Source organism: Lampetra fluviatilis, chromosome 4, assembly GCF_964198595.1.
Source record: "Lampetra fluviatilis chromosome 4, kcLamFluv1.1, whole genome shotgun sequence".
Taxonomy (NCBI): domain Eukaryota; kingdom Metazoa; phylum Chordata; class Hyperoartia; order Petromyzontiformes; family Petromyzontidae; genus Lampetra; species Lampetra fluviatilis.
The window spans coordinates 28,967,052-28,980,224 of record NC_136278.1 but is presented as its reverse complement, the minus strand read 5'-3'; the positions used below and the strand labels follow the sequence as shown (position 1 = coordinate 28,980,224).

At 48.2% G+C, this 13,173-nt stretch overlaps 1 protein-coding gene across 2 annotated transcripts in view; it reads left to right on the top strand.

Moving 5' to 3' along the window:
• The window catches only part of LOC144931728 (very long chain fatty acid elongase 5-like), a 29,993-nt gene that overhangs the window by 12,196 nt on the left and 4,624 nt on the right, over nt 1–13,173 (top strand). For both annotated transcript variants that reach the window (XM_078855950.1, XM_078855949.1), the window contains exons 2-5: nt 656–800; nt 2,411–2,598; nt 8,027–8,104; nt 8,587–8,758. In XM_078855950.1, the coding sequence (XP_078712076.1) occupies nt 743–800; nt 2,411–2,598; nt 8,027–8,104; nt 8,587–8,758 (496 nt within the window). In that variant the 5' untranslated portion in view covers nt 656–742. The remainder of the gene's footprint in view (nt 1–655; nt 801–2,410; nt 2,599–8,026; nt 8,105–8,586; nt 8,759–13,173) is intronic.

Here is a 13,173-nt window from a genome sequence, read left to right as displayed (position 1 = left end):
TCCCGCCTGTCAACTTCAGCACAAAAAAAACACTGACAGCTCCAATCCACCCGTTTATCGCCGGTAAATGCGCGCACACACGCACGCACACGCACACACACACGCACGTACACACACGCACACACACACACACGCACACGCACACACACACGCATACACACGCATACACACGCACGCACACACACACGCACACACACACGCATACACACGCACACACACGCACGCACACACGCACACACACACACGCGCCCGCACACACGCACACACGCATACACACGCACACACACGCACACACGCACACACACGCACACACACACACGCGCAAGCCCGCACGCGTAACCGCGTGTGCAACGACGCTGCTGGTTATTCGTGTGTGTGTGTGTGCGCGTGTGTGCGTGTGCGTGCGTGCGCGCGCGCGTGTCCAAGACGACTCGGCCACCGCTTCGTTGCGCAACGAAGCTCGCGCCGCCTCCAACGTCGGTGCCGCCGACCGCCCGCCCGCCCGCCCGGCCACTTTCGAGAATCCCAGCGGAGCGGCCGAACGCGCGCGTTTCGTCGTGCCGCGCATTGCGCAATGTCCACGACTATCGGCGAGCACAATCTGCTGTCGTAAGGACGGCTAACCGTGACCCATAATCGCTGTCGCCCTATATAGGCCAGGCGGAGGGGGCGGGGAGAAGGACTCTGCAGCGAGGGGCGCGTGGAAGCATTTGCGACGCTGTTGGATGCAAGCGACTGGGCCATGGAATTCTTGGATAAAACACTCAATGGATACTTTGAGAAATTGCTGGGCCCCAGAGGTGAGATCCGCGCACTTAACAACAACAATGATTCATTCTAAATGTATATTCTGGCCACGTGTGGCATATTGAACACGTGTGATGGACTGTTGGTGATGGTGCCGCGCTGTAACGGCGAACTGACTGCGCTTGCAAATCCAGAGGCCCCCAGTCGAAATAATTGGATGCAAGTTTCTTAAATCGCCCTCCTCGCTCGCTTTCAGACGCACTTCAGCGGCCGTCTGGAACGCTCTTCCGTTATTAGGAAGCCACTGGAGCTATGCACATTTAAATGTAGATTCAAAAGAAATTTCTTTAGAACTGATTTTGTTGTGTTGATTTCGCTATCCTTCCTCGCACCTCCGATTTGCACGATTGGCTACGTACGGTGCGAAAGGAGTTCAACACACGTACGTGAGTGGTGTATGACGACACAGTCATTAGGGAGGTTGCGTGTGGCGGGGGAAAGTGTGGCTACTCACACCTCTTCAAAGACATCTGGCCAGTGTGGAAGAGTAGGCCAAATACCCTCTAGAGGGTTTGTCTGGAGCTTCCTCTCGGCGGAGGCTCTTCCACTAGCAGTGACGTCAGCAGGGAATTGCACGGCTGCGCCGTTAGCTTTGTATGATTCTCGTGTAAAATACGAGCGATGTTCTGGAAGAGCTATGAAGCTGAAATGTGGCACAAATATAACGAAGTCTATGCTTATAACTACAAACAAACGAAAAACGAACGTTTTATATTTCAATTTCAAACATGTGCCGTGACCGGACCTGTTGATGATACAGTATTAAGTTACTTCTGCAGCAAATGTTAAACAGTATAATACGTGACGGGGTTAATTACAATGATAACAGGAAAGGGACACGTAAACGTGTCACCCAAAACGCCGGGAGCTGTCAACTACGGCTCGGGTTTGCACTTCCGCGGGGAAGGGGTGGTGCAGTGGTGCAATGGTGCATCTCGCTTTGCTCTCCAAAACCCTCCCCCATCAAACTCGAGTTCGAATCCATGGGCACGGCTCACATGAGCGGCGAGTTACATCTGAACGAGTCCCCTGCCCAAGGTCTCCCCACACACCGTACGGGTCACGGGGGGGTTTTGTTTGACCATACTTCCCCATGCTGGTGAAGGCGGGTGCATGTAGAGATCTGACAACATAAAAACAACGGTGAAACATTTCGAATTTTACGCACTCCCTTAGCCACCTACAAGCTCACAGCCTGCAACACTACTGCCCTGCTATGTCCATGCTGGTCGAGCATCCAAGCACTTTGCTCGTCTCAACCCGAGCGAGGTCTCCACCTGGATCGGGCGAGCATACCTGGCGATTTGATCACAGCTATAGGTGGGCAAAGGCGCTACAGGTTCGGCCCCGGGACCGCATGGCTCACGCCGCTGTTGGCAGAATGGCCTTCGTTCGAGGGGGCTTTGAAAGGGTGAGCTTGGCCTGCTCTTCCTTGCTGGCCGGATGTCTTGGAGAAGAGATGGCGGAACCCACACTTTACCCCGCAACACACATGACCTGCTTGCTGATCAACTGTGGGGGGGAAGAGGGGGGGGCTGAGCTCTATGATCGCTCGGTTGTCACCTTTAACGTCAGCGCCGCCGCCTCCGCTGTCACGCCGCAGATGCGCGCGTCCGCGGCTGGCCCCTGCTCGACTCGTACGTGCCGACCGCCGCCGTCACCGCCCTCTACTTCGCCTTCATCTGGCTGGGGAGCGCGTGCATGCGCAACCGGCAGCCCCTCGGCTTGCGCGCCTCCATGGTGGTCTACAACTTCCTCGTCACACTCCTCTCCGTCTACATGTTCGTGCAGGTGCGTGCGTGCAGGTGCGTGCGTGCAGGTGCGTGTGTGCAGGTGCGCGCGTGCAGGTGCGCGCGCCAGCCCCCCGCCACCCATCCACACCACATCCCCCCCGCCCACCCCTGCAAGGAGCCAGCGGTGATGGTAGCAAATGCAACCGTGAAGATTGATTTTTTTCATTCACACTCTGGGGTACAACGCACCGCTCGCTGCAGGAGTTCCGAATGGAAAGCATTTCTTGTTTTACGACTCGACATTCAAGGGAATATTAACATGGGGGTGGGGGGGGAGGGTGGCAAAACGTCAGAGAAAAACCTCGTGCTGTTATAATTGCTTGGGGTACGGAGTTTTCCATCCCGTAGGAACACCCAGGCTTCTGATCAGGCGTGGCCGTGGGAATTTGCCATTAGGCACAAGCACTGCTGCCTGCGAGTGTCGGAATTGATTTCACTGCTTGTGCTTAATGGGCCTGCAGAGACCAGCATTTTCTCAGCGAAAGTCACAGTATCTGCAGTGTGTGTGTGTATATATATAGCAATTGCAAGTCAAGTGAAAGTCACGCAGTGTCACATTTGCACAGTTAGCTACCCAGCATCGCTCCCTAAAGTCGACACACTGATTGGTAACGCTGCCCTAAATTAGACGACCTTGATGCTTCTGAACAACAGCGCGCATTCAACGCAGAGACATCTCGCTGCTGTCTGCTATGAAGAAGGGAAATTGCCAGAAGAGTCACAGTATGTATTATTACTTTTCCTTTAGGCTCGATGTAATTGACGAAGAATTATTTCATCATTATAAATGTGTGCGATGAGTTTCGGTTGTTTGTGCTTGTGCTTGTTCTCATATTCACGAGAATATGCTTGATCGGTAAAGTAATTTTATCGAGTCAAACAACAGCAGGATTAATGGTAGATTACTTGCTTTAAAACTCAAGGCGTTTTCTCACTCAAATGAGTATGGGTCGGTAATGAATTCCTGTTTACAACCCTGAGCCAGCATTACACATTCCCTTGGAAGGGCGGTTGATGCTTTACATCGGACAACCACTGCTGGCTTCCCTAGAAGGTGGCATTCACTTTTATGGTCTCGTCAAGAAGCATGAACCACCACGAGAACTCCGGGCATCCTCGCAGTGGCTTTTGGCTGACCATCGAACAGAGAAGGTCACCGCATCGCGCGCTTTCAGATGCGCTTGTGCGGCCGTCTGGAACGCTCTTGTTCACGATATTAGAAAACCACTGGGAGCGATGCACTTTTAAATCTAGATGGGAAAACTCATTTATTTAGAACTGCTTCTTGTGTTGAGTTTGATGTCCTTCCCCCACCGCCTCCGATTTGCACGGTTGGCCACGTACGGTGCGAAAGAAGTTCAACAACAACACCTGCCAAACGGAGGTGCGGGGGAAGGACAACAAACTAAACACAGAAAGTTCTTCCAAAAAAAAAATAGTTTTCAATCTAAATATAACAGTGCATGGCTCCACTGACTTCCTAATATCGGAAGGAGGTGCGTTCCAGACGGCCACAGAAGCGCATCCGAAAGCACGCGATGGCTCGTCAAAAGCCGCCGCGAGGATAACCGGAGATTCGCGTGATGGTTTATTCCCCTTGACAAGCTCAGCAAGGTATTGTGGTTCATTTGTGGCAAGCACTTTATGTGTAACGAGTCCAACCTCATCATGTATTCGTCCGGTAACAGCACACTGTGCAATGGTCAGCACACTCGACTTGCATTCTAGAGGTCATTGGTTCAATTTTCCGGCACGGCAGTTTAAACAATGGCACTTTATTCATGAATCCCTCCAACTATGTCCACCCAGCGGTAAACAGTAAATGGGTACACTACAGTCAAGCACTTTTAAATCTAGATTGAAAACTTTTTTTTTAATGATTTTTGTGTTTAGTTTGTTGTCCATCCCCCGCAGCTCCAATTAGTACGTTTGGCAAAGTACGTTGCGAAAGAAGTTCAACGTACACACCGTACAGACGATCGGCAAGTAACGTGTGGCGGTGTAAAGTGTGGGTACTCTCACCCCCTCCAAAGACGTCTGATTGGAAGAGTAGGCCAAACACCCTCGAAGGGGGAGTGACTCTCTAAAGCCATGCTGGTGCAGGCCCTCCTGCCAGCAGAGGCGTGAGCAAAACAACCGCAGGTTACCATCGCAACCCAGGGTCACTTTACGCAAACGAGTCTCATCTTGGACTCACCTGGTGGAACAAACGTAAACTTGAACTTTCACCGTAACTCTCCCACAAACATTTCCCGTGGTGGGTGGGTGGTGGGGTGGTGGTGGTGGCCACGCAGCAATCAAAACCCCAGCGCCGTGCTGTACTCGTAAGTATCCACCGGGCACAAGGCTGATTACGAGAACCATCTTGAGAGAGAGAGAGGGAGATTGTGGGCTTGTGTGTGTGTAAAACGGCGGTCTCCCAGTTACGCGTCGGGCAACGCAACGGTGCCACCCCATCTGAATGTTAATGAGAGGCCCCCACCCCGAAGCCATGGGCCGCGTCCCAACACTCCAGGACTCTTTGTGCGCTATCAGAAGCAGCGAATGGCGTGACCGGGCTCTTCCTTTCAGCGAGTCAGGGACACAAGCACACAAAGACACATACACACACACGAGGTTCTTGTAGTTCTCATAAGGGATTCACAATGCCCTCTTTGTTTTTACGCCGTTTAAATTTTGTCTTGGGTAGAAAAGGGCCACTTGGTTAGGCTTGAACATCACTGCTGCCAAAAAATATGGTCTGGATCTATATTCTTTTTTTTACGCGTATTTTATTTTTTACATGCTCATGCTTTCAGCTTTTGTTGAACATTGGTGGGAAAACGGCATTGGTTCATCAATTGATATCGATTATGATTTTTGTTCACCAGTTATCTGTAAGCTTTTGACGACCTCAAGCGATTCCTCTGCCAGATTTAGTTTTTTGCAGTTCACAAAGTTGAGGCATTCCTCCTCTTTGAATGTTGAAAAAAAATTATAATTCCCCCCGAGTAATCTCCTTTACTTCATCATCCAGTCATCTAGTCTCAAAGCGACCTTCAGCTCATTTCCCTTGCGTGACCTAACGTCTCCAGGCTGTCTCCATCTCATCTAATTGCACGCCCCCGTAAGACGCGTAATACTTCCCGTGATTTATTATTACGTGTCAGGAGATATCTGGGTTTTCTATTCGCACCGGCACATTAGAGACTCGCGACACGAGTACACCTCCGTTTTAACGCCGTTCATAAACTGTCCATTCAGAGTTTGGGCTGGGTTTTTATTTTTTGCAAGGTTCAAACAAGTTGACATTCAGTTTAATTTCAGTTTCATTTATTTCGTATAGCCCTGTGAGCCATTCGGCTCTTGAATCGGGTGCAACCGCAACAAACAAAAAACAAAAACATGAACAAGAAAACATCTCAAAGTGACTATGCGCAAACAGAAAAATCCAGGAAAAAACTGCAGAAAAAGTGGCCAGGTGGTTCAGAGGTCATGTCACTGAGCTGGTACCGCGAAGAAACCCGCTTTCAAATACAGACAGAACACCGCCCGTGATAAAACCAGCTGCCGCAGTGCAGCGAGTTCATGGGCTCATCCGAATCGCCAATGGTTGGACACATAAGGAATCATGTTAAAGGTGGCGTTCAACTTAATTTCGGCAACGACAAAAAAGGTTGCCCTGAGAATTTAAATTATCCGTTTGATTGTTTTGCGACTAACGTTGCTCTGCAGTGGGGCAAAGGTTCAGTTTCAGTTTTGCAGTTTCATTTATTCGGTATAACCCTGTGAGCCATGCGGATCTTGACTTGGGTGCAACCGCAACAAAACAAAAACATGAACAAGAAACATCTTAAAGTGACTACGCGCAACAGAAAAATCCTGGAAAAAACAGCAAAGTCTTCCAGAAAAAACACCGTATTTCAACGCTGTGTGCAAAAAACCCAGTGGGTTGCAAGTCAAACAATAACAAACATAACACAATGTAGATTAAAGTTATCAGGCTAACTCTGTACTACAACAAACAAACATGGCTAAACCAAAACGTTTTCAAAATCACCAACATAAAGCTATAAAAACAATGTAACAGTGATCATAGGAACTGTGATTCAAATTTAACAATAAACGATATACATAACATGCACGACCAAACTTTGCAGCCATAGCTGGCTGCATGAGTCGCTCCATAACAGCCGGAGCAAGGCACTGCCACCATGGTGTGGACATGAAGCCTCTTAGAGAACTCAGAAGTAGTTCTGTGATGTCCGCTTCTATGGACCATTCTGCAACGTACTCTTTGGTTCTTTCGATAAAGTCACGTAGGTATAAAATAAAATAAATTAAATCACGATGTTTCGGGCGCAACACAAGTGCCCCTTCATCAGGTGAGACAACTACAGCAATAAACAATTGCTGAAGAGGGCAAAAGGGTCATTTATTTTATTTTATACCTACGTGACTTTACCGAAAACTTCAAATCTACATTCTGCGACGCTCTGTGAAATTTTGAAATGGATTTTTCGTCTCGTGACGTCGAAAGCAGAATGGGGACAAAACTTTGGAAAAAGGCGAAAATAATTGTATTTTAATTTTTTTTAAACACATTTGATGACAATTTCAAAATATTGAAGGTCACAGAGGAGTTACAAATGGAGCGCTGGGTCCATGTTGCGGCACATTGTTGACAAGACATCTCACCTCAACCGTCTGCTCAAGATACTTCGAATAGACTATTTAAATAATTCTACACGTGTACACTGAACCATTGAGGTACATAAGTACATTCACACGAGTCTCAGGTGGAGCACAATTAGTTAGGTGTATCACCCGTGCGTGACCTTTATGTAACATTGCTCACTGGCTAAATGTTTAGCACCACCAAATGTCCGCCGTGGGAAACGTGGTGTCGATCGCTGCAGCTTGTGGCATTTAAACTCAACAGTCGAACTTTGCATCTTGTAAAATGGTCAGGATGTGGGTAGCACAGTAATAATAATTAAATAAAGCAAATATCTATAATAATCAGCCCTTTGTCAATCCAATGGTGAATGTAGGCCCTCCCCGTGGCATTGTTGGTCATTGAGTATTGTTTGGCCATACTTCACCATGCTGGCAAGAAGGGGGGAGATCTTGATTTGAAGCTTTCGTGACTGCAGGAATCCATACTCTTTGGTTCTTTCGGTAAAGTCACGTAGGTAGAAAAATAATAGATCACGACGTTTCGATCGCAACACAAGCAATCGTCATCAGGTGGGACAGTTTGTCACTGCAGAATGGTCCTCTTGCATGCAACTGTCAGCAGCCATGGTCAATCCACTGCTGGATGAAGTTCTCACCAAAGCCACCGCCCGCTGTTGAGCAACGTGATGTAATTTTTATGAGCACATTAAACATCGCGCCACTGACGATTGCCACTGTCACACGCAACGCCTTATCTCTCTTCACAGCTGTGTGTGGGAGCGTGGCAGGGAAACTACAGCCTCAAATGCCAAAACACCCGCAGCAGCGGTGACGTGGACGTGAAGGTAAACATTAACTTTTTTTTACTTTAATAAAAATGTATACATGTTTTTTTTTTTAACCCGGGAAAGCCTCACCTGATCTCAAGGCCATTTTCAGGAGGGTCTTGCTAAGTTTTGCTCCAAGTGAGGCAACGGTGTTATACGCTTTTTTCCGTCCTTCCTTTTCCCAGTTGACGGACCGATAGAGCACTAGCCTCTTGTTGCAGAGGTTCCATGTTCGAGCCCCACGGCCGCCCTGGTTAATACAGTGCCATGAAGAAGGGCCATTGCCCAAAACGTCTCCTAATTATAAACTTTCCCTTTATGGTCGGTGAGCGGGTGACCGGCGTAGGTTATCAATCAACCCGACCACTTTACATTGAATTCTGTCGAGTGCGGCGCGATAGCGACCGAGCGCTCCGCCCCACCTCGGAACGCACGAACGCCCGAAGGCGCCACCGTTTTCACAAAAGGAACGCCCGGACTCTTCCGTCGCTTTCCCGCAGGTGGCTCGTGTCCTGTGGTGGTACTACTTCTCCAAATCCATTGAGCTGATGGACACGGTGTTCTTCGTGCTGCGCAAGAAAATCAGCCAGGTCAGCGTGCTGCACGTCTACCACCACGCGACCATGCTGAACATCTGGTGGTTCGTCATGAACTGGATTCCCACCGGCCACAGTGAGCAATCAAGCACGCACTGCACGGTAGAGTCGGCGAGGCGATCGGCGGTCGAGTGATGAATTTACACCGATCCTTCCTTGAAGGTTTCCAGGATAACAGACGTATGCTTCGCCTGATTGCCTCAGCCACTCCAAGCACCTTGTCATCACATCCTAACTTTCAACCTTACCAATTGCCCCCTTGCTGCTGTCTGGTCAGGGCACCCCCCCCCCTCCATCCACCAGGGGAAGCTGTCCCTGTAAAAAATACCGTGAGGTCAACCATCACGTGGTTGTTGTCAACCACATGTATGCATGTTGAACGTCTTTCGCACCCTACGTAGCCAACCGTGCTAAAACATATATGATTCTCAAATCGAATCGTTACCCAAGATCACGGCCCTCGAATCGTAACAATTGGCTGCATTGCTATGGGGGGGGGGGGGGTAAATCGTTATTTTCCTGCAACTCAGCAGTCTCCTGCGTATAAGCCACAAGCCCTCTTGCATATACGCCATAAACTTGGCTTATTGAATTATGCTGACATTTTTTGCTGCCACGAACACTCGTAAAAAAAATCACCACAAGGTGCTCGCTCGTATGTCAGACCATGCTATTCCCGCAAAGCACACTGAAATATAAATGCTCTACATGACAGCTTAGTTGAGTCAATTATTCATCGTGTATAAATTATGTACGACGATAGCTCTTCGGTGACGACCAAAAGAGAAAAGCACTTTTCTGAAATTATTTTTGGGGGGGGGGGGGGGGGGAAGAGACATTTTAGTCTCGGCTCAAAATAGCTTCGCTCCAGTGGTGGCGAGGCGCAGTTCCAAGTGCACTGGGGTTCTAAACCCGGCCAACCGGACGACAATTTCGGGCCATGGCCAACATCAGCGTTGAACTTCTTTCGAGCTTGTATGTAGCCAACCCTGCTAATCGGAGGTGCAGTGATATTTGAATCGCTCCCTCCCACACCTCCAGCGGGGAAAAGTACGTTTCAACAATACCCATGACCCACAAATGGCCTTGCCAGGTTTTTTTTTATCAAGCGGTGGATTTACAGAGGGTTGAAAACAATTCATGTTATTATCATGCGGAGGTTACTGCGAGTCTCATGCATTATTGGATATAGGAGGGTGAAGCTATACCATGGGCTGAAGTGAATTTTCAGCCTCTTCCGAGGCGTCGGTTGTCTACGTACGGTGCGAAATAAGTTCAACGTACATACGTACACCTTGACCAACGCTGACCGACCAGCGTGGGAAAAGATCAAATCATCCTCTGTGACCCACATGGCGTGGGGAGGCCCTCATCCAACAGTGGATTGACAAAACACATTCCTGCGGAGGGAGCTGGTAGGAACGTTGGGTTGCTCGGTCAATGGCCAGGGTCAACGGCGGCGTGGTGTATTCCGCAAATATGTCCGACTATGAGGGCGGGCACAAGCCGGCGTGAGTAGGTTAAACGTTGAGTTTTATAAGGGCACCACGGGATGACCAGCCCCTCCCCACCCAGCCCCACCCCTCCCACCCCCACCCAGCCCCACCCCTCCCACCCAGCCCCACCCTCCCCACCCAGCCCCTCCCCACCCTCCCCACCCAGCCCCTCCCCAACCTCCCCACCCAGCCCCTCCCCACCCTCCCCACCCAGCCCCTCCCCACCCTCCCCTGCACGACGGACGGACACAATAATCCCCTGTGGGCTGGTGTAACCAGGAGGTTCCTACCAGTAACAACCGTTCGTATTTGTGTAATTATGCATTGAAGAGCCCTCTTAATATTTATATATATACACACACATATATAATATATATACAACAGTAGCTTAGTGCAGCAGGGGATAATGTGCAATTGTGCCACATCACCATTTGTGAAATTGAAGTTGGGGTTAAAGCTTATTCATAAATTCATGAAGGTACAGTGGTTCGAGGCTGTTAGCAATGAGCACGGTTTCGGTCACGTTCACCCAACTGGTTTTTTTTTTACGTTGCAATAAATCACCGGAAAAAGTGCTGGGGAAAGGTCACGTACGACAGTGCGATTACGCAGGCCAGGCCAGAGGGAGCCAGCATCTTCCGTTGTTACATTGCACAGGTAATCTGGACTTGGACGACTGCATTAAACCAAGGACAGACGAATCTGTGCATTGTCACAGCAAGTGGTTGGATAACGAAGTGGTAATTGTCAGACTGGCTTAGACATCTCTGCTGCACAAGCCACGCAAGGAGAACTTCCGTTAATTGTGTTATTACATTGTTGACAACGGTGACTGGATCGAGGAAGATACGTGGATGTGAATATCGTGGAATTGTGATTAATTCAATTAATCAACCTTCATTCTCTATATTCAATTAAAATGTGTTTCGCCTATCATCATATGGGCTTTAAACCCCAACGAGGAAACGGGTAGCTAATTGCCAATCATCCATTAATTTGTGCATGGCTAAATGTTTTTCGGCATCATTGACAGCATGGCAATTTTACAGTGACGTCAATTTCATAGCGACTGGAATTTTAACAAATGTTATCTCGTGTAACTGACGGCATGTACAATTATGAGCGATGTGGATTTTAATATTTGCTATTATTAGAAAACATATGGAACGGTTATTCCGAGTAACCTGCGTTTTACGAAATTTTACTGGAACCTTTATTCACACTACAAGTACAGCAAAGCACAAAAGCAATACAATAAGCATGTTCAAATACATTTAATACATTTAAGACGGTCACCACACCACGTGCTTTCAGGTGCCTTTCTGCGGCCGTCTGGAATGCGCTTCCTTCCGATAAGAAGAAACCACTAAAACTATGCACTTTTCAATAATTTAGATTGAAAACTAATTTCTTGAGATCTGCTTTTTTGCGTTTAGTTTGTTATCTTTCCCCCACACCTCCGAATAGTACGCTTGGCTATGTAGGGTGTGAAAGAAGTTCAACGAACATACATACATATATACATAAAGAATGATGAGAACACTGGTATTGAGATAATGCTCATAACCATGACATTTGACATCGTGTCGTATCATGAACAATCTAAACCCATTACGTGTTCGAGGGTGGCCCAGTGGATGAATCGTGAAAGTGTCGACCTGGCACATCCTAGAGCCTTGGCTCGAATCCAGGTTGCTACCGCCTCTGATTGAACGGAACCCCCCAGTGTAGTGATGTAATGATCCAAGCTGAACACACCAATGATGCACACACATCAAATTAAAGTCGGTTTTGCTGTTGAGTTTTGGCAAAACTTCAAGCTCCAAGACTTACAAAAGCACGGTTGGCTACCCACAATGCAAAAGAAGTTCAACATGCATACATCGTGGACAAGGAGATCACAGGTCACTGGACGGAATCTCAGTGGCAGCTCTCCTGTGTCCGCTTGCACGGATAAGTTTTGTAGCAGGAAGTGTTGGACTGCTCTGTGCGAGTTCTGAGTGAATTGTTTTCCCAAGACAAGACACAGGCAGTACAAGTGGGGTAACATCGGGGGGGGGGGGGGGGGGGAACCACAAAGGGGCCGTCCATAAATGACGTCACGCACCTAGGGGGGGGGCAGACATTTGTGACGATGTGTGACGAGGGGGGGGGGGTTGATAAATGTGACGTCACAACATAAAAATGCGCAACTTTTAAGAAATATAGACAACACATTCTACTTAATTAAATATACTTTTTTTTTATAAATGTGTTCTCCTACAACATCAGAGTGTAGCGCCACATTAAATACGCACTACAATGACAATAGTTTAAAGCGATTTGAAGCATGTTTTATTGGGGGGGGGGGCAGAGCTTTGTGACGTCATTTGAGGGGGGGATCTGACTTTTTGTGACGCCGCGTGACGAGGGAGGGGGTCAAAATCGTCCAAAATCGCGTGACGTCATTTATGGACGGCCCCAAAGGCATAATTTGTTTTACTCCTCATGGGTTGTTGTGGAGCATCGTTAAATTAAATCACCAACCTACCATCCTGCACCTCATATATATTGATGGTAGCGCAGTGGTAAGCGTACCATTTAATGAAGAAAAAAAACTGCTCTCCCGAGTTCAATTAGTGCCCGGGCTAGCTAATATCAGTGATGAGTGATAACTGAACGGGTCTTTCACCCACCCGTATTGGCCGGTGTGGTGAAGTATGGTCAAGTGTGATCAAACAACCCTCACTGCATGGAGCATCCTCCATCTAGCAACAGAATGAAACCGTTGCTCGACGACCTGTGAACTCCCCACAACAATGCATCATAATAATAATAAGTCTTAGGCTTTTTCGGTAAAGTCACGTAGGTAATAAAATATAAATAAAATTAATAGAAGTAATAATAGAAATAAAATAATAAATCACGACGTTTCGGAGGCAACACAAGTCTCCATCATCAGGTGGGACCGTCACAGCTAAAATTACTGCATCAGTGTGACGGTCCCACCTGATGA